Genomic DNA, 25,916 nt, shown 5'->3' with positions numbered 1-25,916 from the left:
GTCCGTCCTGTCCAATCACGCTGCTTTATTTGTATGTTATGTAATTGGACGGCCTGCATGTGTGGCTGCAGGGGAGGAAATTAAAAGCAACGATCTTTGTCCGATCGCTCTTTCCAGGCGAGCAGAGGAGTCCAGACTCTGTTAGCGGGGGTAAGGACCCACACTTTCTTCCCTCTCTGTTTCATAATGTTTTTCCTGCTTTTAGATGAGGGTGCAGACTGTTGATTGGTTTCTCACACACAAATTGTTTGAATTTGCAATAAGATAGGGTTGGTGTTTGCAGCACCTGTTGGGGATATTAATATTACACCTCCACACTATGAGCTCACAGAGTGTGGCGCGGATAATATGCGATTGCTGTTGTGAAGGTTAGTTTGTGCCTGAACGTTAAACTGTCACAAAGTTGTCGATTCAGTCGCCTGCCAAAATCCCTCACTTCCTCCATGCTTTTGAGTTTTTGGGTTAGGTTTGCACCATAGGCATGAGCTACACTAGGGGGTTTTATTGGTTGTCAGGACAGCAGGTCCCGCCTTGTCTGTTCAGGGTCAGTGAACTGTCACAGTCATTATTACTGAGCACTTTTTCATTCATCTAAAAACTGCCTGTGAGGTAGAGAAAACTTAAGTGTTTTTATAGTGTTTTATGAAATTGTAGTGTGCTATATGAATTCATGAACATTACAGACAAAACTGAAGAATGACATATATATTAACTTAGTATTATATTCCAAAAATATCTAAATCTATGTCTGTATGGGACATATAAATACATTTTTTTTGTGTGATTTTGATGCAGCCTCCCCAACCTCATCTGAAATACAAATTGTCACCTTTTTTGAAAATAGAGTTGGAATGCCAGTCATCTATATGTACACATAAGTATAGTCTGCTCGTGCAGATATCTGTACGCAGTCCTATACTTCAGACTGTTTCATGCTAATGTCATACCATGTTGAAACCACCACAGAGTTTGCTCTTTGGACCTGGTGATACAGTCAAGACTGAAACGTTTGCACAGATTGTGAGTGACTTGTGACCTTTTAGGCTTTTTTGAAAACAAACTTACTTTCGGAAGACAGCGCAGAGTTTTATCATGAAATTTCTGCACACACAAAGCAGAACAGAAGCACATGCATGTTTGGGCTTTGCAGAGTGTGCTCATGGTCTTTATCTTGAACATTAAACACACATACGTCGTGGATCAGTGGTTAGGGTGTCGGACCCGTAACCGGTGGATCCGGCTGGTTCGATTCCCCGTCCCGGTGTCCATGGCTGAGGTACCCTTGAGCAAGGTACCTAACCCCCACTGCTCCCCGGGCGCTGCACGCGGTCGCCCACTGCCCCGGGTTTGCTGTGTGTGTGTGCACGTCACTTGGGTGGGTTAAATGCAGAGAACAAATTTCGTTGGAGTGAGTTCCCTCCAATGACAAAATATGTCACTTTAATCTTAATCTTAATATAATTTCTGCCGCTGCGACTCAGTTCAATCCAAAAATTAAACTTTACATTTAGTCACATCCGCCAACTTCTTCTCTCTGAAAATTGCAGTGGAAAAAAAAAATACAGATGTGTTTGGGTTTGAATATTGTTTTAAATATTTGGAATAATAAGCACATAACTCAACAGACCAAATGATGATGGGCAAAAAATTATAAATTTCAGTTGCTTTACGGTTGCAAAGTTTACTTGCAAGTATATGTGGGAGATGAAAAGCTTAGCCTAAAAAATCCTCACTTGATTAATATTTTTTTTGTTTCTCATATTTGACGTAATCCAAATACTTTGATTGCTTATTCTAACTACAAACATATTTTCTGCTTGACCTGGCGTGGCTTGCTGCCTCTCCAGAATACAGTGAGGTGGGAGGATGAAGATTGCAGTGATTGGTCAGAGCCTTTTTGGCCAGGAGGTTTACAAGGAGCTGAGGAAGGATGGCCACACCATTGTTGGAGTCTTCACCATCCCTGATAAGGATGGCAAGGCTGACCCACTGGGTGAGAACTTGATGCGGGCTGGGAACTCCAGACTTTAGCTTTGTCACATGTACATGGCTGTAGAACCAGGTAAACTGAAATAAAAAACCAAAATGCTGTCACTTAAGCCTTTTTGAGTACTTGTTATCAAGCAAAGTAAGTCATATGCTTGGGCATGCCTGCCACGAATAGACTCAGGATGGTGCCAGATAAAATTTGGACTTGTCACACTACCAGCTTCAGGATGGTGCCAGATGAAATTTGGACTCGTCACACTAGCAGCTTCATGACTTTGGTCCTTGAAACTAAAATAAAAACAAAGTTGCATAGTCATCACGAATGTTGTCCAAGTGCAGTGTGTCGCTGCCTGCATGCTATCTTTATATCAGAACAATATCAGATAATCATCTTTATGTCAGGACAATAACACGCATGAAAACGCCTGTACTTGGATTTACAGCACTGTAAGGAAGGGCTAGAATTGAGTGCAGTTTGACTGAGTTAGAGAACTATAAATTCTCCTGGATGTAAAAAGTATGCTTTGTTTAAATTTCTAAATGCTGAACTATAATTGGTCAGCCGATTGTGTTTTTTCCATCAAGGTTCTGATGGAGATGGAGATCATTAAGAATGAAGGCAACATGTACCAAGTTGATAAAAGGTTCTTCCTACAACGGCATTTCCATCTAGTCTTAGATCAGTGGTTTCCAAACTTTTATGATGACTTTTGAATCTGCTTTACAGGCTCTGAAGATGCCGAGAGTGAATGCTGTGGATCAGAAACTGAAAAACAAAAAAAAACAGTTTTTGAAATTTTAGTAATGCAGTAAAGGGTCTGGCACTCCATGATAGTAGTTCTTATATCCTTGGCAACATGACAGTAAATTTAATTTGAAGCTTGAACAGCTGATGTAGTTTTCTTCAGTTGTTGAACAAAATGCACACTGGTATCTCATACTGGTATCTCTTGAGGAATATATGCACAGCCATGAATGATAACCTCACAGTTTAAGGCTACCATAATTGATGACTGATTAATCATTCATTTCCTGTTCTCTGTATATATATATTTGAACTAAAACCATTTTGGTGTGACACAGTTTAGGAGTGATCATTGTTTTGTCCCTCAGCAACTGAAGCGGAGAAGGATGGCGTTGCTGTTTTCAAGTTCCCCCGCTGGCGTGTGAAGGGCCAGGCTATTCCGGAGGTGGTGGCTCAGTACAAGGCCACAGGTGCTGAGCTCAACGTCCTGCCGTTCTGCTCTCAGTTCATCCCCATGGAGGTCATTGACCACCCGAAACATGGCTCTATCATCTACCACCCCTCCCTGCTGCCTCGCCACAGGGGAGCCTCTGCTATCAACTGGTGAGTGATGAACATGTTCATCAGGTCGGTGGAACCATGGAGAGTCCAGCTTTTTACACGCTGTCTATGACACACAGGACCCTGATCCACGGTGACAAAAAGGGCGGGTTCACAGTGTTCTGGGCTGATGACGGACTGGACACCGGACCAATCCTGCTGCAGAGGGAGTGTGATGTTGAACCCAATGACACCGTCAACACAATCTATAAGAGATTTCTCTTCCCAGAGGGAGTCAAAGGCACAGTGAGTGTTGTGATGGGAAAGGCACTGCGGGGGTGGAGAAAAACACAGGCTGTGTTGAGATGGTGTAGGCTGACTTAGTTGCTAAAATAAAGTGGAAAAAGTATGCCATGCAGGAGTGTGTGATGTAACCACAATATACACATTTAGATGAATGGAAAAGTGTTCCAAGCTCTCATGGGAAAGATTTTATAACTAACTCTCTTTGCTTTTATCTGCCATAGTTACACTTTAACCTCGCTGTTGTTTTGCCTCAGATGTTAAGGCGGTTCATCAGGCATATACTGTGGTTTGGTGTATTTTTATTATTTTATACCAGAAAAAGGAAAATGCTGTTGGTTCATGTACAGTAATGTCGAGTGAAGTCTGCATTCAGCCACAGAAAGGTGTTTTTTGATGTAGAAGTACTGTGTGAGTGTGTGACAATGTAGATTTAAAGCTGCATTAATCACTTTGTTTCTTGCCACTGGGTGCACAACTTATCAACTTGCTCAAAATCACATATGTTTGATATTATTATGGCCTTACGGTGGTGGCACAGGTAACATGTTGGCCAGCTATTCCCTATTAACACATGCTGTAGACATGGAGCAACATTAACATTCATGTGGAGTCGTGTTTATGGTTGTTTGGCTTGTTGTATGTTTTCTACCTGTTTTCACTGGTCATGTAGCACCACTTTTCAAAAATATTAGCTTTCTACAACACATACAGGCCAATTTTCTGGAATACTTTACTACTTCCTTTCTAAAATCATTACCAGTCACAACATGCAGGTAAAGATAACAAGTAAATTATTATTACAAGTAAAAATAAGTAGTGTAGCATGTTATGGATCCTCATGCTTGTCTCCTTTCAGCCGCCTGCACTTGGCTGCCTTCCCCAGTTTCCCAGTATAACTAACACTATAGTGGCAAAGTTCATAAAGATAAGTACATTGTCCCGTTTCCAGGTGGAAGCAGTGAGGCTGATTGCAGAAGGCAAGGCCCCGAGGATCACCCAGCCACAGGAGGGAGCCACATATGAGTGCATTCAGAAGAAAGATAACGCTAAGGTAATGTACAAGGACACCCAGACCAGTCAGTTCTCTATACTTCATAATCTAATTCTGTAGAACACAGTCGGTCATGTCTCAGTGGTGAAGCATCTGTGGACCTCTCTCAACAAGACATAAGTTTTGATGAGGATGTTTTCTGAGTGGACATGACACAACAAAAGGGGAACAACAATGTTAAGTGTGACAGAAAACTCATGTTTACCGCTGTGTGTTTTTGGATTGTCTGTTACATACAAGAACAGACAATTTACAAGAAACTGCATTTCCTTAAAACTTTTCTTTATTGCTTTATGGTTATGTTGAAACTGCTTGGATATGGAAAACAGTGTTATCAAGATAGAAAATAAAATGTTTCCCAAACACACCACAACTGGGTTGGTCTGGGGGTGTTTTGTCTCTTTTAGAGGGTATACAATAAAAAGCCGACAGGAAATACAGATGAGAGATGGCAGATGGAGTGCAAGAATGGTCCCAATGGAACCAAATTTCTATTACTAAATTAATCTGCAAAAAATGTAATAATAATTGTTTTACTAAAGAATCATTAGTGGTTGGACATTTTCCTCTGCTAACAGGAGAGTTTTTTTTTTCTTCAGGTTCATCAAATGATGTGTGTGTGTGTGTGTGTGTGTGTGTGTGTGTGTGTGAAAATGTGTCCAATCTTCAAAATTCAAGATGAAAAATACAAATTGAATTGATGCTACTTAGGAACTGCTGTCTTATTCACACTGGACACCTGAATTTTCAATCTGACTGTGTGAACTTGCAAAACTTATTAAAAGTTCAAAGTAAAGTATGTCAGTGCTTAACAATTTTGTATATAGCTTTTGAAGATCTGTCAATCTGTCTACAGATTGATTGGAGCCAGTCTGCTGAGGCCCTCCACAACTGGATCAGAGGAAATGACAAAGTTCCTGGTGCCTGGGCAGAGGTGGATGGACAGGTAACAGAGCAGCAGATCACTCATCTAAATCCTTCTCCTTTGTTCTGCTGCTGGACAGTATGTTTGAATGCTCAGTTGTAGCAGAATTTAGATTTACTTGATATCCTTAAGTAAATTTTAAAAACAAGAATATTAACATTTTCACAGCTATGAATTTTACACTAGAGGAATGACAATATTATCCCGTGTTAGTAATGTAAATAACATTGTATGGTAATGTAACATAGCTGCCCTGGAAATATTAAATTAAACAGAATGCAAAAAAAAAAAAAAAAAAGAACTCAGGTATGATTCAGATTCTCAGACAGTCATGAATGTATCACAATTACATGTGCAACCCCATTCCAGAAAATTTGGGACACTGGAAAAGGTAAACAGTCAAATTTATTTCTTGAACACACTTAAATACAGCTTAAACTGACGGCTGTAAAAAAAAAAGTAAAAAACATGACATTAAACATGGCAAAGACAAGAGTAAACAACAAGGAACAATATCCAATGTCATAGAAGAACATCAAAAGAAAGGATCTAAAAAGAGTGATGGAGGGGGCAGATATTATGATAATATCTAATGGCAACTGGTTCCAGAAACGTGGAGCAGAAGACAACAAATGAGTGGTCACCTTATAGCTTTAGTCGTGACCATGGGACGTTCAAGATAAATTTGGTGTTTGATGTAAGAGACCAAGGAGCAGACTCCCACTGAATAAAGGTCTGTGATGTTGGATGGGACATTAAGAACTCAGAAAGTAACCAACAAGGTCTTAAACTGAACTCTAAAACTGAACAGGAAGGCAATGAAGAGAGGCTACAGCTGGGATGATGTGCTTATGCTTTTTGTTACCAGTCAACATCTCTGTATCTGCCTTTTGGACCAACTGTAGGCCAGGTAATAAAGACTGAGGAAGGCCTAAATGTACTGCGAGTACCTAATTGTGATGTAATGAAGGCAAGAACTACTCTCTCCATATCATGGAAAGACAGTCTTGGCTTAAAACCAGAATGGAACTATTTACAAATGAACTGTGTTCAGTGACAGTAGTTTTATAAAGTGTTCCCCAGCCCATGTAGTAATATCTAATCATGCGTTTGGGTGGTGAACCTCACTCCATCCTTGCTTGTAAACGACTGAGCCTTTTGAGGATGCTCCTTTCATACCCAGTCGTCACCTGTAACCAATGAGCCTGTTTACCTGTGGAATGTTGCAAACAGGTGTTTTCTGAGCAGTACACAACTTTCCCAGCCTTTTGTTAACCTGTACCATCTTGTTTGAAATGTGTTGCTGACAACAATTTCAGAATAAGCATGTATTTAAGTTAAGATAAGATGAACTTTATTGATCCAGTGGGGAATATTTAGTGGGGAAATTCACTTCCAATTCCTGTAGCTGCGAGTGATATTTCAGTATTACAGTTTAGACTAAAACAGTTAAGTGAGGATTTCCAGTGACAGTAAGAACTGTTAGGTTCTACTTGATATTGCCTTCACGAGTGCTGTTTTATGTGTGTGTGTCTCTCTCTCTCTCTCTGTAGAAAGTGACTTTTTATGGCTCCAGTCTGGTGGATAATGGCACCGCAGCTAAAGGTCAGCCCCTGGAGATTCCCGGAGCCAGCCGACCTGGCATTGTCACCAAGGCAGGCCTGGTGCTGTTTGGCAATGATGGAAAGGCAGTAAGTCAACTTACAAGACTTTTTTTTTATCTAAATCCACCAGAAGTCAAAACTAAAAATTGATGATGGGATATATATCTGAATTTTTTATTCAGATATTTATTGTTATTTATTGTTCTTTTTAGATACTGGAGTTTTAGCTGGAGCTAAAATTAGTTTTAGCTCCCATTTTCATCAGTTTTAGCTCCATGATGAAAATGGGTTTTTGTCATTGTATAAAATATGGACAGAGCTTCTTGATCTAAAAAATGAAGCTAATACAATGCTTTAAACCTGCTTTGTTTCTATTGGCCAGCAGGGGACGAATACACTCATTTCAAAAAGAAATCCAATTATATGTAAGCTTATGAGAAAATCACCATACTTCTCACTTGATTTATTACCTTAGATAACAGTTTTGTAATGGACTTTTGCCAAATTAGGAAAATGAGGTAAATTAGGATTCCATTTAGGGTAAAATAGATGATAGCTAACTTGTGAGTGGCAGGTTGCTACCACAGCGAGTCTTCGGGGTCTCAGTTAGAGCCAGTGAGGATATCCTCCCCAACTCCACCCTCTTGTCCAAATATGGTCACTTCTAGGTCCAAAAAAGCCAAGATAGCAACTGCCAAACTTGTGGCTTCATTATGGCAGTCCACAAACCAGTGGGTGACGTCATTGGGTTTACACTTGGTTTTTATGTTGCCTTTACTAGCTGTTCTGCCTTGATATGAAAGCTTATCTGTGTCAGATGATGGTTTATCTCCTGCGAGAATGATGACATTTCTGTAACTTCATTGATGATTGATTTCCAGCCTGTGTGGCTGGTACATAGAGCCATGTTTCTACAAACCTTTACAGCATAATAGCACATGCAGTTGCCACTCTATAAAGTTGTGCTAAAATTTTGAAACAAACACACAGGCTTGGTATCAGCTGAAATGACACATATGACTATACAAGAGAAGAGCACACAGATGGAGGGCTGTCACTCTGGTGTCAGTTATATCACTGCTGTTAAAGTTTCCTTTACACACTAAAGCCCTTTTAAGACATTGGATATGTAATATAGTTGGCTTTGTCTGTATGTTAATGTGATAGCATTTTGGTGTCTTTTACGTTAATGTCCCTGACTTCTTCACTAAGACATGACAGGACCTTTAAAAGAGCTGCTTGCTCACATGAGAGCAGAGAGAGAGAGTGACAAATTAAAATGTGACCTCAGAGTGCGGATTTAATAATGATGTGAGCAGAACCTCTTCGTCACCTTCACTCCAGCAGTCACAAGGAAGACATGGTCTGCTCGTCATAATGGAACGTAACCCACAGCTCTTGGTCTTTCTCCATCTTGTTCCTCTCTTGTTGCATAGCGTCACCTTCCTAAAATAATCGCCTAAGTCACTTTTTGCCCAAGTTCACTTTTTTGCATCACTCATGTCCTCTCCCTGCTGGCCACCTATGGTGGAATTCCCAGAATCCTCAGTTGAGTTGATCATGTGGTAATACCCTAATATGATTACTGCCTATGTCCAGAGTGTGACTTAGGCTGATTTTGGGGGGAGTTTTTTGTGTTTCCTGAAAAACCTGAAAAAATGAATTATGCGATTATTTTAAGAAGGTGTCGATAGAGAAAATCACAAGATGACAGACACTTCAGTAAGTGTGAAACTAATGTTCCACATCAGTGTCAGATCTAAGTCTAAATGTAATCCATACCTGCACTGCTACATGACACACATAGGTGATGCAGAAAGAACAAAAGATGGCTTATGTATTTTTGCCATTTTCGCATCTTTTTGAAGCTTTATATTTCCGTGTTTACATGGCCGGTTTACAACGGTTTGGTAAAATAAATAAATAAATGATAATATTATTACAACTGATATGTACAATATATATAAAACAAACTGTGGCATCACCAGTTGATAGATGATGTACCACAGCTATATATGTTATTTGTGTGAACTTAAAGGGTTGACAGCAACTGAATGAACATGTTTTTTAACAAGTAGTTTTTACACTGCAGATTAATGTGTTTCATGAAGATGTTCACTGCAGGTTGTAGCCATAGAGGAAATGGCAGTTCTACAGCCCATATATCCAGCACATCTATGCTTTAGTAAGTGGTCCACAATTTCACCAGCATGCAGCTGCTCCTACAGTACTCTGTAGAATGTAGAAAGCCAACTATTTAATGTATGATTCATGTTTCTTTGTAAATCTGTTATATATCTTGACAAACAACAGCTTTATCCTCCAGTAGGTCAATTTACCTGGATTAATGTGACAATTATTTTCACAATTTATAAATCATTTAGTCTATAAAAGTTAAAACAACAAATAAAAAAAAAGATTAAAAATTGTTGCCGATTACCCAGAGCCCAAAGTGACACCTTCAAGTTCCTTGTTTTATGAAACCAAGTCCAACCAAAAATGCAAACAAGCACATTTCCCTCACTCTGTTCCCTTTAATTAATAATTTCAGGTTCTTGTGTAGCTGTTTATGTAAGACAACACTTGACATTTGAAGTCCGGCTTCATGTGAAAAATGAGGATACTGCTGCATAATGTTTGAATAAATTATCATTCTGCTATTCATCTCGTTCCTCACTGGCGCTTGTACTGAAACATTTTAAAAGATATGTTGCCCTATCTTTTTAAATCCGATCTGCGACCATATGCAACATGCATCATCAGTGACGTCTGCTCTTCAGTTCTAGGCAAGACTTTGACTCGTAGACAATTTGATGCCGTGAACTTTTCGCATGTGTCTCTTCATCAGCAGCCTTTCAGTAAACAGCTCATCACAATCCTCACATTTGTATGGTCTCTCCTCTTTATGTTTGGCTAAAACATGTTTCCTCAGAGTGGAACCTCTGTTGAAAGATTTATCACAGATATGACAGCTGAAAGGCTTCTCTCCTGTGTGGGTTCTTATGTGTTCTGTCATGTGCCCTTTCAGTTTAAAACACTTTCCACAGAAGTGGCAGGTGTAGGGTCTCTCTCCTGTGTGTACTCTCATGTGGTTCTGGAGATTGCTCTGACAAGGGATGTGTTTACCACATATGTGACAGTCAAAGTTCCCCTTGGTTTCATGTGACTTGCTTTCGTGCGTCTTGAGGTGCCACGTGAGCACAGTTTTTTTAGTGAATATGAAGTTGCATATGTGGCAGCGGTATAAGGTGGTGCTAGTCTTCTCTTCAGAGTGCTTTGGATCATCCACAGGGGTGTGATTTGGCTCGTTGCTCTCCTCTGCAGCTCTACAGTCTTCTAACTGCTGCACTGTTTTAATGAGTTCTTTTGTCAAGGCGTCCCCATCATCGCTATCTTCTGCTGATGGTGGCTCCTCACTCCCGTTGATCCACACTTCGTCCTTCTGCTCTTCCTGCTCCTCTTTAATCTGGGAGGGTCCTGGTTCATCCTGGCACACAATATGGCTCCAGGCCTGCTCTTTAGTGGGAACCTCCTCCGTAGGTGTGAGTGCACTTGGCTGTTTGGCATCTGCAAGGATGGAAATGGAAATACATTACACTTGTAGTACACACAAAGTTGCCAGCAACAAAATAGTGTTCTAACCAATCCACACCCATCAGGAATTTTACTTTTGAGATTGTTTTGATCACCCGCCTTAGAGCCCCACATAAACTTGATAAACTACAGTCAAGAGCAGAAAGCTTTTTGTCTATGTAACTCAAAAGAGCCACAAAGAGCCATTTTCTTGTGAATGTGAGTTACAGCAAAAAATCCATTATCTATCACTGGTTATCCTTTCCAGGGTAGTGGGGACCCTGGAGCCTATCCCAGCAAACACCCTGGACAGGTCGCCGGTTCATCACAGGGCTGCCATATAGAAAGAATCATTTGTGCTCACATTTACACTTATGGGTAATTTAGAATGACCAAATAATCTGCATGTGTTTGGACTGTGGGAGGAAGCTGAAATACCCAGAGGGAGCTCACACCAGCACAAGGAGAATATGCAGGCTCAACACAGAAAGGCCCTCCCCGGGCACACCAAAACATAGCAATGATAATCAAATAGTATTTAAGGAGTTGCAGGAATGAACATCAAGAATGTGTTTATTCTCTCTGAACAGGAAAGGGACTTTGATATTTTTCCCTTTAGAGCCACATAAAAAGACTGATCTGAAATTACATGCAATTCACCTACAATATGATACATTGTCCACAAAAATGATGTTATCATAATATAGTGATTCTGTGATCCTTGACATAGTGCAACACAGTCATCTGTGGTACATCACGATAAAAAATACAGGTAAAAAGCCAAAAAGTATTTATTCATTGTATTTTGTCCCACACCTATATCTGCCAGCAGTCAGCATCCCTTACTGGTATTATCTGTGTGTGCTCTGTCATACCCGTAACTACACCCAACTAGGATGTCACAGCAGACTAACACACACTGCTGTACACTATTACCTCACTGCAGAAAAATGAGAAGTTAACTACAAGTCAGCAAATGTATGATTATCGGTTAGGATTACACCAAAAACTGCACATCTGCCAAGAAGAGGTTTCAAATTCACGAGGATCAGTATCTGCCTCAGAAATCCGGTGTCCAGTAACATGTACCGTAACTTTATTGGCATCGCACGCAATACGTAACAATCAATAAAGTATATTACAAGCCAGTATGTGCAAAGTCACATATGAATCAAAGGCAAAATTTACGGAAACAACTGTCAAAGTTGTAAAATAGTGCAAAATACTGATTTTGTATAATGAAAGCCACTGTCGTGTTTTATTTGCATATATAGCTTTATACATGTGCTACATTATGTGTTTCTCTGTATTTGTATTGAGCATGTGACATGTTAGAGCAGAGTGCAATTACAGTGACTTCATCAGGAGCATCAGAACAGTATGAGAAGTTGGAACAGTGCAGTGGATCATCCTAATGGAGGATGTCGATTCACTGCAGCGTCAATAGACATACATTCATAAAAGATAAGATAAGATAAACCTGGCAGTCACCAATATATCTGAGTAAACAGATGAGGTCTGCTGATTAAGAGTCAGTGTCTGGACAGTAGTCAGTCTTGCTACATCAGCAATATCTCATACAGAGAAGAGGACGTTGTGGACTGCCGCCATTTCAACACAACGAGCAGAGGAAAGCACTGGCTGCACCTGAACGGCATGTTCTCCCTGTGTTTGATCCTGGCATGTTTACTCATTATTGAAGATGCGTTGAAGTTTCTCCCACAGATGCATCAGGTGGAAGGTCTTTCCCCAGTGTGAGTCCTCATGTGTTCTTTCATGTGACTTTAAATAGAAGTAGAACAGGAAAATGGTTTCTCCCCTGTGTGTGTTCTCACGTGGCAGGTCATCTGACTCCTGGAGTCTGTTGTTCTACCACAGACAAAACTGGTGAACGCTTTGTTGGTGGACTCTGGCGAACTTTATGTTGCGTGAGCTGCAAGGCGCAATTTTAACTTGACTTTTTTTTGGGAAAGGCTGATGGCAAATATTACAAGAAAACCCATTTCCATCCTTGTATACAGTGGGGTTACTGCAAAGGATGGTAACAGTTGGTCATCTTGTGACAGTATCTTGGATTGCATGTGCCCTCCACCTGTTATGACTTAAGTCAGGCTGTCTCATGCTTTGAATTCGTTGCGCTCTCCAACTGTCACAGTTTGAGTTAGGTTGTCCAGCATCTTATTTTCTTCACACTTTCTAGCTGTAACAATTTGAGATAGTGTTTCTGTAATGCTACTGTATGACAGATGTACAGCTGTCTCCATCGAACTGGTCCAGGGTTCAGTCACTTCCTCTTGCTCCTTGTTGACCTCACTGGGAAAACATTCCTTCTGTACCTGCTGCTCCTGAGCACAAACCTCCTGTGTCGGTGTAGGCAAATCGATCTGCCTTGAATCTGTAACAGTGGATAGGAGAATGTTTTTTGGTTGCAGCTAGAAAAAAAAAAAAAAAATCACTTCTTTGATTACATATGAAACTTGATTGAGTCCCAGCGGTGATGCTTGTCCTAACAGCAGCAGAGAAATCAAATGCAATCAAAACTTATCTTTTGAAAACAGTGAGTAGAGACGTTAATAAAAGTGCACACATACTGTTAGAAAGCACAATGGACACTGGATGCAAGTGTGATTCACATGCTCACATGACTACTGCACATGTGTTTAATGAGCTACTCATAATATTACAGTCAGACTTTTTTGCCTGTCAAAATATGTTGATCTCTTTTTTCCTGTTGGTTTTAAGGCTGAATTCTGCTTCTCCTCCATGGTGATGCACATTATGCCATAGGGAAAAATTACAGTTCGGGGCAGGATTCAGTGTGTTGATGGGTCATGCCTTTACTATACTCCATACCCAAATTATACTATTAGTTTTGTGACCATAATACTCATAGTTTGTACTGGAAAAGGCTTTCCCAGATCACAAGAGAGCACAGTACCTAGACACAGAAGAACAATTCAGCCTTTAATAAAAGTACGATTACTTCACACACATGCATAATATGTTTAAAGATAAGATCAGAGGTTAGCCTGTGATAAACCTTTATTAGCTACTCTGTTTAAACAGATTAGCCTTTTTATACCATGGTCTCAATTCTGATTGGCTGCTAGGGGTCAATTAATTCCTTATAATGGACACAGTAGTTGCAGTTAACCATACTAAATTAATAGGCTGGCTGTGAACACCTTGACATTAGAAAAAAATGGCAAGAAAAAAAAAAGAATATCACAACTGAGTGTAGTTATTCAGTGCTTCAACCTCACCACGAGATGCTGACTGTCACATGCAAGCTGCAAGCTTTACTTTACTGGCTATCACATAAGATAATCTCACTATTCATCTCACTACTTCAGGTTGCGGTCAACAGTGTACATAGACTATTATTTGTTGTTGAAAATCTCAAGAATGATTTTGACAGTGATCTAGATCAACTTTGAATCTTGGTAGCATAAGGATAGATTCCTGGCTCATAGCTGAGTCAGAGCTAGAAATATCTAGAAATATCACCTGTTACCAAGTCTTATCTAAGGTCCTATTTACTGGAGTAGTGAACGTTTCCATTGCATAGGAACCTTGGGGGATGGGAATGATTGTTCAGGGTATTAGTCAAACCCTCATGTATTGCCAGGGTAACAGAGTTACAGCTTTTGAAAAACTTAAAATTTAGATGTCAAAATGCATGAAAATAGAAATAAGATATAATTATCTTAATTTTTGTCTTTAGTAGGTGACCATGATATAAGCAGGATAATGCCCTGTGAGGCGTCAGGATTTAATGGATGATGTGGGGGCAAGAACTGACCGACTTACAACAGACATTATCCTTTATTTACTGTATACCACAGCAAACTAGTGACGTTGAATTTGAAGTAAACACTATTTACAAGTCAGAAGCTCAGAATTTTAAATCTCAATGCAGTTTACTGCAACTGTCATGCTTTTTGTAGGTCGGGTTCACAGGTGGATAAGTTGGCTAATTTAAACAATATTTAACACACAATGGATCTCAGGTGTAATTGGATGCCTTACAGCTTTGTTTCACCTCTACAGGTCAATGACTGTGCTTTCTCCAACAATCCTTCATGCTGTCTCTGAGCTACACCTCACAGAAAATGACTGGGAGTTAATGGGTCACACACTGAGTCTGGTTGTACCATAGTAACACCCAAAAGTTTAAAAAGTAAAAGAATATTTGAAAAAAAGTATATAAAGTTCACAGGTTAGGAGTACAGGTAATCAATTAGGAAAGAGTTTCAGTATGTGCCATTACATCAGCATCGCTTTTGAATAATTTCATTAACACATGAGGCTCAAAACAAACAAACAAACAAAAAAAATACACACAAAAGCTTATTTTTAAGCACTTTAAGCAGCTGATCTACTTTGCATGCAACCTTGGGTTCTATGTTGACATTAACGGTGTACTGTTGGTGAGAATAAATTACAGCTTGTAGGCAGTGTTTCACTCACTTAGTAATAAAATATCATCACTTACAAAAAAATTGAAAATTGAAACCAAATGTCTATTATTAGAATGTCTGGCATGTTGCTGAATGTTAAAAACACTGAGCCACCATCTCCCTTTTTAAGTTGGGAGATGTCTGTGTTTACTCCCGTACTTTTCCCCCCACTCTTTTAATGTACAAAAGGTAGTGGTTTTTCAGTAGTGAAAGCATACACACTCCACCAAACTGAAAGCTAGGAAAGGAGGAAAGTCAAGTTGATATAATAAAAGATGTTACGTGGATCAAATGTTTGCCGAATTTACCAGAACATCCCGCAAATATAAATATTATCAATATATATGTTCTACAAATAAGTTAGTACTCATTATTAAGCCACTTTTAATTAATATATTTTTATAAGCAGGTTTGGCATTTCCCCCTACACAAAAGAACACATTGGGTCGTAGAATTCGTCGTAGAAAGAGTGTTAAGTGCACCTAAATTACCAGAGTTAAATATAGCATATAAATGTGTCTTTTTAAGAAGGTAGATGTGCTGAGTTTAATTAACATTAACATTAATTTGCTTTATATTTACCGTAGTAAATAGTAATTATTCTTTTTCCCCACATATGGTATGGTTCTACTCATAATGTAGAAATAAACAACCCCTATCATTAGCTAAGAAACAGTAACGTTAGCCGACATGGTTTGCTAAGGTAGCTGTATGTAGCGAATATAAACACCGTTAACTTTACACGGTGTTATCTGATGCGATTCAGTTAATTGCTAATGACAACGTTAATGAAGTGACCGAGGGTAAGATGCACTGCTAACTGAGGAACCTACCTGCCCTGTGTAGTCTTATCTCTGGTTTGTAGACCAAATCAAGCAGCCGCTGTAACCTCTGGTTCTCCAGTTTTGTTCGGTACACCTCCTCCTGATAATATATTACTGCCTTTTCAACGAACCCATAAATGTCTACCGCAGCTGCGGTTAATCTTTCCGTCAGAAAGACGTTGAACGACTGAAGCGTAGCGTTTGCCATTTTGCAACCTGACCGTCAGCTCAGCGTTTGCAAGCTGTAAGTAGTCTGTAGTGCACCAGCCTTTACTAAGGATACAAAAGGTTCATACCACCACCTACTGTAGTGGACGGAGTATGACACTGTTATTAACACATTCACACATTTTTAAAGCAAACTTCCCATTAAATGGACTGATTTCAACAGACAGTTTGACTTGTCACAGCAAGAAAAACAAAGGTGGAATTAATAACTGTAAGGATGTCTCGGTCCATTAAGTGTCCCAGCAACAGCATCAGTGAACCAGCACACACTAGCAGGACCTCCGCTCAATGGAACCATTGGCCATATACAGTATACAGTATACAGTATACAGTATGTCAGTGACTGGAATGCAGCAGTCATTACTACTGAGTGTTCTGTTTTGTCATGTCAAAAGGTCTGCTGTGCAATCAGTTCATTTCACTTGATGTCATACTGTAATCCAATGTTGTCACAGGTAAAACAGCCTTAAGTTTATTTAGGTTTTCAAACATAGTCTACATGAACAGGATCAATTCAAAATGGATGGCTAAGTGCATGCACATTTCCTGCAGGTCCTTAAAATGTATGACCCTAAACAAATGTCAGCACTACAGTGTCAGATGACATGAGATGTTTTCTGTTGATGGCTCCATTTGACACATTTCTCTGTAGACACTATCTAAGACTATAATACTGCAAAAGTCATGTTTTTTTAAACTTAAAGTGACACTGGTTTCACATTTTACTCAGTCTTGATTCTGTCTTTCTGTACAGCTGTTGGTGAAGAACCTGCAGTTTGAAGATGGGAAGATGATTTCTGCAGCACAGTATTTTAGCTCAGGGAGCAGTGCTGCTGTGGAGCTCACTGAGGAGGAGAAAACCTTTGCTGAACAGATGAGGGTAGGAACTCTTCACCTACTATTGCTCTGTGTGTGTGTGGGGGGGGTTGTCAGCAGGATGTGTATTTGTCCATGCTGACTCTTGGTAATGCTTCCTCACAGGCAGTGTGGCAGAGTATTCTGACTAATGTCAGTCATATTGAAGACTCAACTGATTTCTTCAAGTCCGGTGCTGCTTCCATGGATGTAGTCAGGTAATGATAAAAGATGGAAAAGTACTTTCAATAGAATTTCACTGTTAAGCTATTGCTATTTAGCTTACTTTCCCAAAGCGCAAAATAGTTTCTAGACTGCTGTAATCATCCAAAGCATCCAAATACAATGATGGCAAAGACTGAATGCTGATAAAATCAAAAGTTCAAACATTAATCTATTCACACATAAATGTGCACTGTTAGTATACAAGTATGTTCACTGTGATATAGTATTTCTATGTGCGCTGTATAGTAATAAGTATTGTTTTTAATAGTAGTCTTAGTTTGCAAAGACAAACCTGAACTAGCAGGCTTGAAAGGTATGATGATGTTCTCATTGTAGTTTCCCTGTAGTTTTCCCTGTAGTTAACATGAATTCCGGTCAGTTACAAAGCATACCAAAGGCACCTGGTTTTCACAGCAGAAAATGAGTAGTAAATATCCATAAACACTTCTTAGTATCCATTTTGGCTATGCTAGCAGCATGGCTTTAGGCATGGCAAAGTGGTGGTCTGTCAGTTTCACCTCCCAACAAATTTCTACAGATGTTCAAGGTCCCCAGAGACTGATTTCCATGAAACTGCCTACAGTTTTGGTGACCCCCCCAGTTTTCCTGTAGCTCTTACTAAGTGTAATATCTCAGCATTTACAAGATGGTTTGGAACATTTTGTACAGACAGTCATGGTCACCAGAGGACATTGCTGACTTTGGAGTCCTCCCGACATTTCCCCCAGTGCCAGTGTGAGGTTGACATTATTGAAATACCACAATAATGTTATGATGGATTGCAATGAGAATTATTACAGGTATTTATGGTCCATAGAAGACCGAGTACCTGAAAAAGTAACAACACTTTCATCAACCTAATTGGTGTTTATTTCTAATTAGAACATAACATCATAACAGGCTAAACTGAGATGGTGAACATTACAGTAATGCATCCTCACAGAGCCCCCACTGGAATGGCTGTATGCATGCTTGTTATTGGAGGTAAACATTTATTAAACATTTACTTTAAAAATAAAAATGACTAACCAGTGATGGAATTTACAGTAACCACAGTCAGTACAATTTACACTTAAGCATGATACCTAAGTACAGTTTTGAGGTATTTGTACTTTACTTTTCAGCTGCTTCTGTGAATATTGTACTTTTTACTCCACTACATTTATTTGCTGACGTCTTTTACCTTGCAGATTCAGATTAGTAATCTAATGCAAATCTACTATTAATCGGTTAAAAAACCCCAAAAAACAAAAAAACAGGCGCTGATATCCCTACAAAACAACAATAATATTAAAATGATATCCTATAAACCACTCACATGCAATAGAGACAATTAACTAGTTTAATGTATTCAGAGTCATTATTCCAATACATCCAAATTCATGAATTTTCTTTCTTCCTCTTTCCTCCTGTCTCTGTTTTCAGGCTTGTGGAGGAGGTGAAGCTTCGGGCCAGTAGCTGCCAGCTGCAGAATGAAGATGTCTACATGAACACAACTTTCCAGGATTTCATCCAGATGTGCGTCAGGAAGCTCAGAGGGGAGGATGATGAAGAAGAGCTGGTCGTTGACTATGCAAGTGCTATTGGCTGTTTAAATTCACATGATCCTGGCTGGTATTTGTTACTCAATGGCCTCGGGAAGACAACACACTGACTGTTGTATACTTTTCATTTCACACCACTGCAGGTGGAGAAAAATATCAACAACATGACCATAAAGATGCCTCATCAGCTGTTTATTAATGGAGAGTTTGTTGACGCAGAAGCAGGAAAGACCTACAAGACCATCAACCCCACTGACGGCACGGTAAGGACTAAAAGACACACAGAGACTGAAGACAAGAGGAACACTACCACAACACTACTTTTAAAGTATGAGTCCTATACAGAGCACATTATCCTACCTGCACTTCTTTATGTTTCCAAGGCCAACAGATGTCAAATAAAAGTTCTTTTTCTTTTGTTGGAAATAAGATATGAATGAATCTCTGCTGGCTTTGTGATTTTATGTAATGATTTATACTGATCTGTCTGTCCTGCAGGCCATCTGTGATGTGTCTCTGGCCCAGATAAGTGATGTGGACAAAGCAGTAGCTGCTGCTAAAGAGGCATTTGAAGAGGGAGAGTGGGGCAAGATGAACCCCAGAGACAGAGGCAGACTCATCTACAAGTCAGTGCAATGTTCTTACTAAACTTAATTTTGGTAATTCCAGTTCAGCTTTAAGTTCTCAGAGTAACTCACACTGATGGCATATGACGCTCATCAAAACAGCGACATTATTGTCTGTGTAAACCCACACATTGGCACATAAACACAACGCTGGTGCCACTGATGTAGATGAGATCCCAAATTGATTTAAATTGATTTTTCATTGATTTTTTATTCAGTGAATGAACTTTTCATTGAACATTGATGTTGTTTGTTAGTGATGAGAAACGCCCAGAGTGTTTGCGAACCAATGAATGTGAACATAGTTTTGCTTATAAGAAAATTCCAGAGGGAACCTTTGGATAAATAATCAGAATGGAATTGGAAACAAGTACTTTCTGCAGTAATATATGCAGTGTTATTATCTAAAGGTAATTGTCTTTGACCTTTAAATGGCAGGCCCTGGTGGTATTATTTAAGCAAAGTTACCCTTTTTATGCTACTGTCATGCTATTTTTTTCATGGTATGTTTGCTATTAGCCCCAGTGTAATCAGCTATGTGATTTGGTCTCTGCTGCTACCCTTCCCACAGGCTGGCTGACCTGATGGAGGAGCACCAGGAGGAGCTAGCTACGATCGAAGCCATTGACTCTGGAGCTGTTTATACTCTGGCCCTCAAGACTCATGTGGGCATGTCCATCCAGACCTTCCGCTACTTTGCTGGCTGGTGTGACAAGATCCAAGTAAGACCACCACTTTTAAAGCCTGGAAGCCATCTCATAAAACTAAATAAACGTTAAATACAACAGGTCAAGCTAAACAGTGATGGAACATGGTTAAGTAACTGATATCATGTTTTCGCAGGGCAGCACCATCCCCATCAACCAGGCCAGGCCCAATCGTAACCTCACCTTCACCAAGAAGGAACCAATAGGGTAAGAGACGATGAGTAGATTTTTTAAGGACTTGTCTCTCTGATTAAACGCACAAACATAAATACGTTAAGCAACTAGAAAATGATTATGTGTGTGATTAGAGCACTTAAAAAGTTTCATGTCAGTAATTGTTGAGTTAATAAATAAATGTTAACCAGAAAAGTAAATAAATTCCATCTGCAAATACAACATTAGCATGCCTTTCATCTTAGAGTGTGTGCCATTGTGATTCCCTGGAACTACCCTCTGATGATGCTGGCCTGGAAGACTGCAGCCTGTCTGGCAGCTGGAAACACAGTAGTCCTCAAACCTGCTCAGGTCAGTCAGGCTCTGTCCATGCAAGTCTTCGTGGAAACTGCTGTCTGTAGTTATGCTGATGAATGGATGAAAACAAGACTAAACGTCTACAGCCATGTTAGCGGCTTTGTTCACCATGTCATTGCTCACAGTGACATGGCTAACGTGCTGATAAAAGCACTGTGTTAATGTTGGCTGAAGATGTTCAACATCTTAGTGTAGCATTTTATTATCTTAATATTTTCCAGTTGGTACTAAACACGTAATACAGCTGAAGCTGATGGAACTATCAGCAGTTTTGTAGGCGTTTGGTCATAAACCAAAGTTCTGGACAGAATGTCCAAATGATGCCGCTATAGAAGAAATCAGAGGATCACAAAGGTACAATTGATACAGTTCACCTTGAGGGTGTCATGAACTTTAGTGCCAAATGTCATGGCAATCCAATGGATAGTTGTCAAGTCATTTCGCTACAAACCATAAATGTTATCTCAAGGTGGCAGTATAAGATGGGGTATCGCCAAAGTCATTGGGATTCATCAGCTCATAACCATGAAAATCTGACCCAAACTGACAGTCTAATTAGTAGATCTTGATATATTTAAGAGGATAAGAAAAAGCTTCTCTTACATGCTGGTGGTGCTAGAGGCAAAGTTAGATTATCACCTGAATTACTGGGATTCATCTTCAGGGGAACATGAATATTTGGACAAAATGTCATGGCATTAAGTCCCATAGTTGTTGAGATATTTCAGTCTAAACCAACTCAGTGGACCAACTGACAGGCCGGCATAGCCATCCCAACAGCCCTGCTGCTTGCATGGCTATAAACAAGTCATGTGTTTCCAGGTGACTCCTCTGACAGCACTGAAGTTTGCTGAGTTGGCAGCAAGGGCAGGACTGCCCAAAGGAGTGATTAACATTCTACCTGGATCAGGTAGGAGCGCCGAGATTCTCCCCACTGGATTCTTCATCACTTGAGCCTGAGGCTGAGTAAAGAACTCTAACAGTTAAAATGATGAGCTTAATAAAACTGTTACCCTTTATCTAGGTGCTCTGGTGGGTCAGCGTCTGTCTGACCATCCTGACGTCCGTAAACTGGGCTTCACGGGTTCCACTGAAATTGGGAAACATATCATGAAAAGGTGAGAGGTAAAATACATTTACAAAACTCTTCTTTAAACGACATGTTACATCGCTACTCATTTTTGTGTGTCCGTGATCGGAATTTAAAGCTGTGCAGTCAGCAATGTGAAGAAAGTTTCTCTGGAGCTTGGGGGGAAATCTCCTCTCATAATATTCAGCGACTGTGACATGGACAAGGCTGTGCGCATGGTAAGTTTATTCATGGGAACATATATTTTTAGGCCTGTTATATATATTGTCATTTTGTACATGTTTAAAGAGATGCAGGGGAACAACCACTTGGTGTTATTTGTGTATTTCAGGGCATGAGCTCAGTGTTTTTCAACAAGGGAGAGAATTGTATCGCAGCTGGCAGACTGTTTGTGGAAGACAGCATTCATGACCAGTTTGTGCAAAGAGTGGTATGTTTTGTTTTTTTCCATGTCACTCTACTGGTGTTTCTCCATTCTGATTTTATCCATCCACCTGAATCCATCAGCCAAAAGCTCCCCCAGAGGCATTTTATTTATTTCTCATCTGGATCTCAGTGCACATGTCCTCCTGCATTTCAATACAGAATTTGTCACTAGTGCCAACACTGTAAGTAGATCCTCAGAGCTGGTTCTCAAGAGTTTGGAGCCAGAGCAGCCACACTTTAGACTGGCACAACAATCCCACAGATTGATTTATTAGGTGATCGCTGCACCTCTACTGCACTTCTGATGTTGTTGGTGAGGGGGTTGTGCTTGTGACAAGGTGAAATATAAACATTAATGGTGTCCTCCTCAGCTAAGCTGTAATATTACCATAAAAGTTACAAGACACACATCAAGTCATATTGTGACTCATTTGTCAGATTGTCAAGTGGTTAATTTTAATCACAAAATCTTATGCATGAAGACTGAAACTGAAGTTTGAACCTTTGCGGTCTTCTTATTTGGATGTCTTTTCTCACAGGTTGAGGAGGTCAGGAAGATGAAGATTGGTGATCCTCTGGACCGATCCACAGACCACGGCCCTCAGAACCACAAAGCCCACCTAGACAAGCTGGTGGAGTATTGTCAGACTGGCATCAAGGAGGGAGCCACTCTGATCTGTGGTGGCAAACAGGTGCAGCGACCAGGTGAGGCAGCCTTAGCTCGACAGTGTATCGAGTCTCAGATATCACCTCAGATATTATGGATGATGCAGTGTGTTTATGTCTACCTTCAGGTTTTTTCTTCGAACCCACGGTGTTCACTGATGTGCAAGACCATATGTACATTGCTACAGAGGAGTCGTTTGGCCCTGTCATGATCATTTCCAAATTCAAAAGCGGGTAAGATTAATTGTACTTTGAAATGACTCCAGTGGCCTTTTTACCACACTGACTGCAGCTCACAGAAATTTGCACAACAAAAGATTCATCCTCAGTCTTTTCTCCTTCTGCTGTTTCTCTGTCACGCACTGCCTCCGTCCCTCAGTGAAGTGGATGATGTCCTGAGAAGGGCCAATGCTACAGAGTACGGCCTGGCATCAGGTGTTTTCACACGGGACATCAGCAAAGCTCTGTACGTCAGCGAAAGGCTCAATGCCGGCACAGTTTTTGTCAACACCTACAACAAAACTGATGTGGCCTCGCCTTTTGGAGGCTTCAAGCAGTCTGGCTTTGGCAAAGACCTGGGTAAGAAAACTGCTGTCACTGTGCAGCCATTCTTCTTTTATTCATGTATGTTAATAGTATTAGCATTGCTATAAAATTTAGGAAATAAAGATAAATTCAGGCCTAGGTTGCAGTCACACTTGGAATAGTTTACCATTTAGGGAAAAACGATTCCAACATGATTAGTCCTGGTCATGGGACCTCCTGCTCTGCATGTTTTTTTATGTTCCCCTGCTCCAACATACCTGATTGAAGTGAATGGGTCATTATCAGGCTTCTGCAGAGCTTGATGACGAGCTGATTATTTGAATCAGGTTCTTGTCAGTGCTTGATATCTCATGACTGTGGTTGATGTTGTACAGGTGAAATCATTTTGACCGTTTAAGGCAGACTTAAGTTAGGCTCTGGGCCACATACACACAGAACACAGATGTTACAATTCAGATTTGACCTGGTCTCACAACTGTGTGGGCACCACTGACTGTAAAATAGAGATGGATGACATGACAGCTTCTTGAAAGTGAAGCTAAAACATCTCAGTTACCCTCTGGTGTCGGCTGCAATGCAAGTCTTAATCTCCTTCCGCTCCGTGTTAGCAGCTGGGACGTACACCAAACCACAAACTCAAGTACATGTAAAAAAAATTTTTCCTAAAGATGGTTCCTGTCATTTCAGATAGTTCTTATCACACTGATGTGTGTTCAAGTGATCACTTTTCTGATAACTTGGGCTTTAATGGGTTATTTGATGCTATAAAAATGGGGTGAGATGCCATTATTGACAGCGCTGCTCGCGATTGGTTCAGACGGGTTCAGCCACCTGGTCACTTCTGCACATACTCCGGCTCTGAATGATGTCATCAGTGCAAGATGGCAGCACTCATATCCAAGATATTTTGACTTCATTTTATACAGTAAAGTAGGAGACACGTCCCATGTCCTACTTACGTCTTATTGACCAAAATAAGTGAAAACACCTTTGTGAGTGTTCAAGTCATCTTGACTAATAAAGCTAAGCTTGAACTAGCATGAATCTGTTAGCTATTAAACCTAAATCAAGTGATCAGGCTAACTGGACTCAGGTCTCTCATATGTTTCTTGAGGTGCATAAACACCTCACTTGCAATCTTTGTCTTTGCTGGTAGTTGAGTTCTTACATGTGTGACATAATTCTGTTTACTGTTAGCAGCATTCAAGTGCTTGCTAAGATGGCAGGCTTGTGGAGGTTCACTGGAAAAAGCTAATCTCCTGACAAAGTACTCTGTACTTCTGTGGTGATTAATCCATACTTACTGTTTGTGTCTGTGTCACTCCAACAGGACAAGAGGCTCTCAATGAATACCTGAAGACAAAGGCAGTGACCATCGAGTATTAAGTCAAACCACAGGAGAAGCAGTGATTGGTATGTGGACACTGACAGAAGACACATGTGGAGGGATACACACAGTCATGTGGATTTTTGGAATGATGTCATCTCAAAAATAAAAAACAATTCAGAGCTGTAGTCATGTCACAAGCTGTTCTTTCCTTATCATCTGCTCACTACAATGTTGTTATTGCCATAACATTAATAATTGCACATGAATTTGTCTTATTTTCCTAAGCTATGCAAATGAAGTATATTTCTGGATAGCCCAAGTGATTTCTGAGACTGTTTTATAATCAATGTGATTAAGTTACAAAATAGAGATATTTTTTATTGAAACAGCACTAATTTCTAATATGGCTTACAATAGGTCAGAAAAGCCTTGTGAAATGTAACATTTCTAACCACCTTTGGTTATAAATAAAAAACTGCTGAACACCTAACTTCTGCGGACCTCTCTACTCCTGTTGTGTTTGTCCACCTTTGATTTACTTCATGATGCAGTTTAAACCCAATACTGTGATGCAGTAATGTGAGCAGTATGTATGCATGTCATATATGTTGGGTTTTTTTTTCATACAATCTACAAATACCTCTAGATCCCACAACTTGAATCATTCTGTTATACAAACTGAAACATAAACCTTAGTGGGGACTAATGTTACAGTAACTATTTGCTATTTTCTAAACTTTTCCTACTAATTAGAGACCATTTAATCTAAATATTTCAAGTCATGCTAGCAGCTAGCAGCTCTTCAGAGCACGCCAAAATGGTGTCCCCTGACAAGTCAGCTTTCAGCAGCTAAGGTCATCATGCTATCTCTGACACCGCTAACATCTTCCATCCTCTCTGTACAATGGTTTCTGCAATCTGGTGCATTTGCTTTGGCCTGAAGATAATCACGCCCCCTTAACTGCAGATTAGAAACGGAAATAAATAGAGCCATGAAGTAAACATGGCATTATAAAAGTGTCATGAAATAAATAAGTGCAATATTATGAAATAAAAGTCCTGTGAGATAAATAAATGTAGTCTTGTGAAAAACATCTCCCAATACCCAATAAATAAATACATTTA

The 25,916-nt window shown here is 40.0% G+C and overlaps 2 protein-coding genes across 3 annotated transcripts; one reads left to right on the top strand and one right to left on the bottom strand.

The window, feature by feature from the left end:
- aldh1l1 (aldehyde dehydrogenase 1 family, member L1) lies at nucleotides 1-25,281 on the top strand. The gene is made up of 23 exons (XM_046381846.1): nucleotides 1-150; nucleotides 1,848-1,993; nucleotides 3,103-3,337; nucleotides 3,415-3,580; nucleotides 4,530-4,631; nucleotides 5,488-5,577; nucleotides 7,110-7,247; nucleotides 17,000-17,125; nucleotides 17,227-17,318; nucleotides 18,751-18,898; nucleotides 19,013-19,132; nucleotides 19,368-19,495; nucleotides 20,067-20,217; nucleotides 20,339-20,409; nucleotides 20,622-20,727; nucleotides 21,556-21,643; nucleotides 21,758-21,851; nucleotides 21,942-22,041; nucleotides 22,155-22,253; nucleotides 22,789-22,954; nucleotides 23,044-23,149; nucleotides 23,295-23,494; nucleotides 24,792-25,281. The coding sequence occupies exons 2-23, from the start codon at nucleotides 1,867-1,869 to the stop codon at nucleotides 24,845-24,847; spliced, it is 2,709 nt and encodes a 902-aa protein (XP_046237802.1). The 5' UTR covers nucleotides 1-150; nucleotides 1,848-1,866; the 3' UTR covers nucleotides 24,848-25,281.
- Nucleotides 9,417-16,338, bottom strand: LOC124055232 (oocyte zinc finger protein XlCOF19-like). 2 transcript variants are annotated; one of them, XM_046381865.1, is made up of 3 exons: nucleotides 16,027-16,338; nucleotides 12,381-13,128; nucleotides 9,417-10,727 (listed from the first exon to the last, which is right to left on the bottom strand). In XM_046381865.1, the coding sequence occupies exons 2-3, from the start codon at nucleotides 12,415-12,417 to the stop codon at nucleotides 9,943-9,945; spliced, it is 822 nt and encodes a 273-aa protein (XP_046237821.1). In that variant the 5' UTR covers nucleotides 12,418-13,128; nucleotides 16,027-16,338; the 3' UTR covers nucleotides 9,417-9,942. The 2 variants fall into 2 exon arrangements, with proteins under 2 accessions (XP_046237821.1, XP_046237813.1); XM_046381857.1 differs by lacking the exon at nucleotides 12,381-13,128 and having other exon boundaries at nucleotides 16,027-16,335.
- Nucleotides 25,282-25,916: the final 635 nt, after the last annotated feature.

The sequence above is a fragment of the Scatophagus argus genome, chromosome 3, assembly GCF_020382885.2.
Source record: "Scatophagus argus isolate fScaArg1 chromosome 3, fScaArg1.pri, whole genome shotgun sequence".
Taxonomy (NCBI): Eukaryota; Metazoa; Chordata; class Actinopteri; family Scatophagidae; genus Scatophagus; species Scatophagus argus.
This window is presented reverse-complemented; position numbering and strand designations above follow the sequence as displayed.

Bases quoted from the DNA above. Each gene is read 5' to 3' on its own strand.
- aldh1l1 (XM_046381846.1), top strand. From the start codon at position 1,867: ATGAAGATTGCAGTGATTGGTCAGAGCCTTTTTGGCCAGGAGGTTTAC. The intron at 3,338-3,414 runs GTGAGTGATGAA...TATGACACACAG, and splicing joins GGAGCCTCTGCTATCAACTG to GACCCTGATCCACGGTGACA. The intron at 5,578-7,109 runs GTAACAGAGCAG...CTCTCTCTGTAG, and splicing joins GGGCAGAGGTGGATGGACAG to AAAGTGACTTTTTATGGCTC.
- LOC124055232 (XM_046381857.1), bottom strand. From the start codon at position 16,225: ATGGCAAACGCTACGCTTCAGTCGTTCAACGTCTTTCTGACGGAAAGA. The intron at 10,728-16,026 runs GTAGGTTCCTCA...CCATCCTTGCAG, and splicing joins GATAAGACTACACAGGGCAG to ATGCCAAACAGCCAAGTGCA.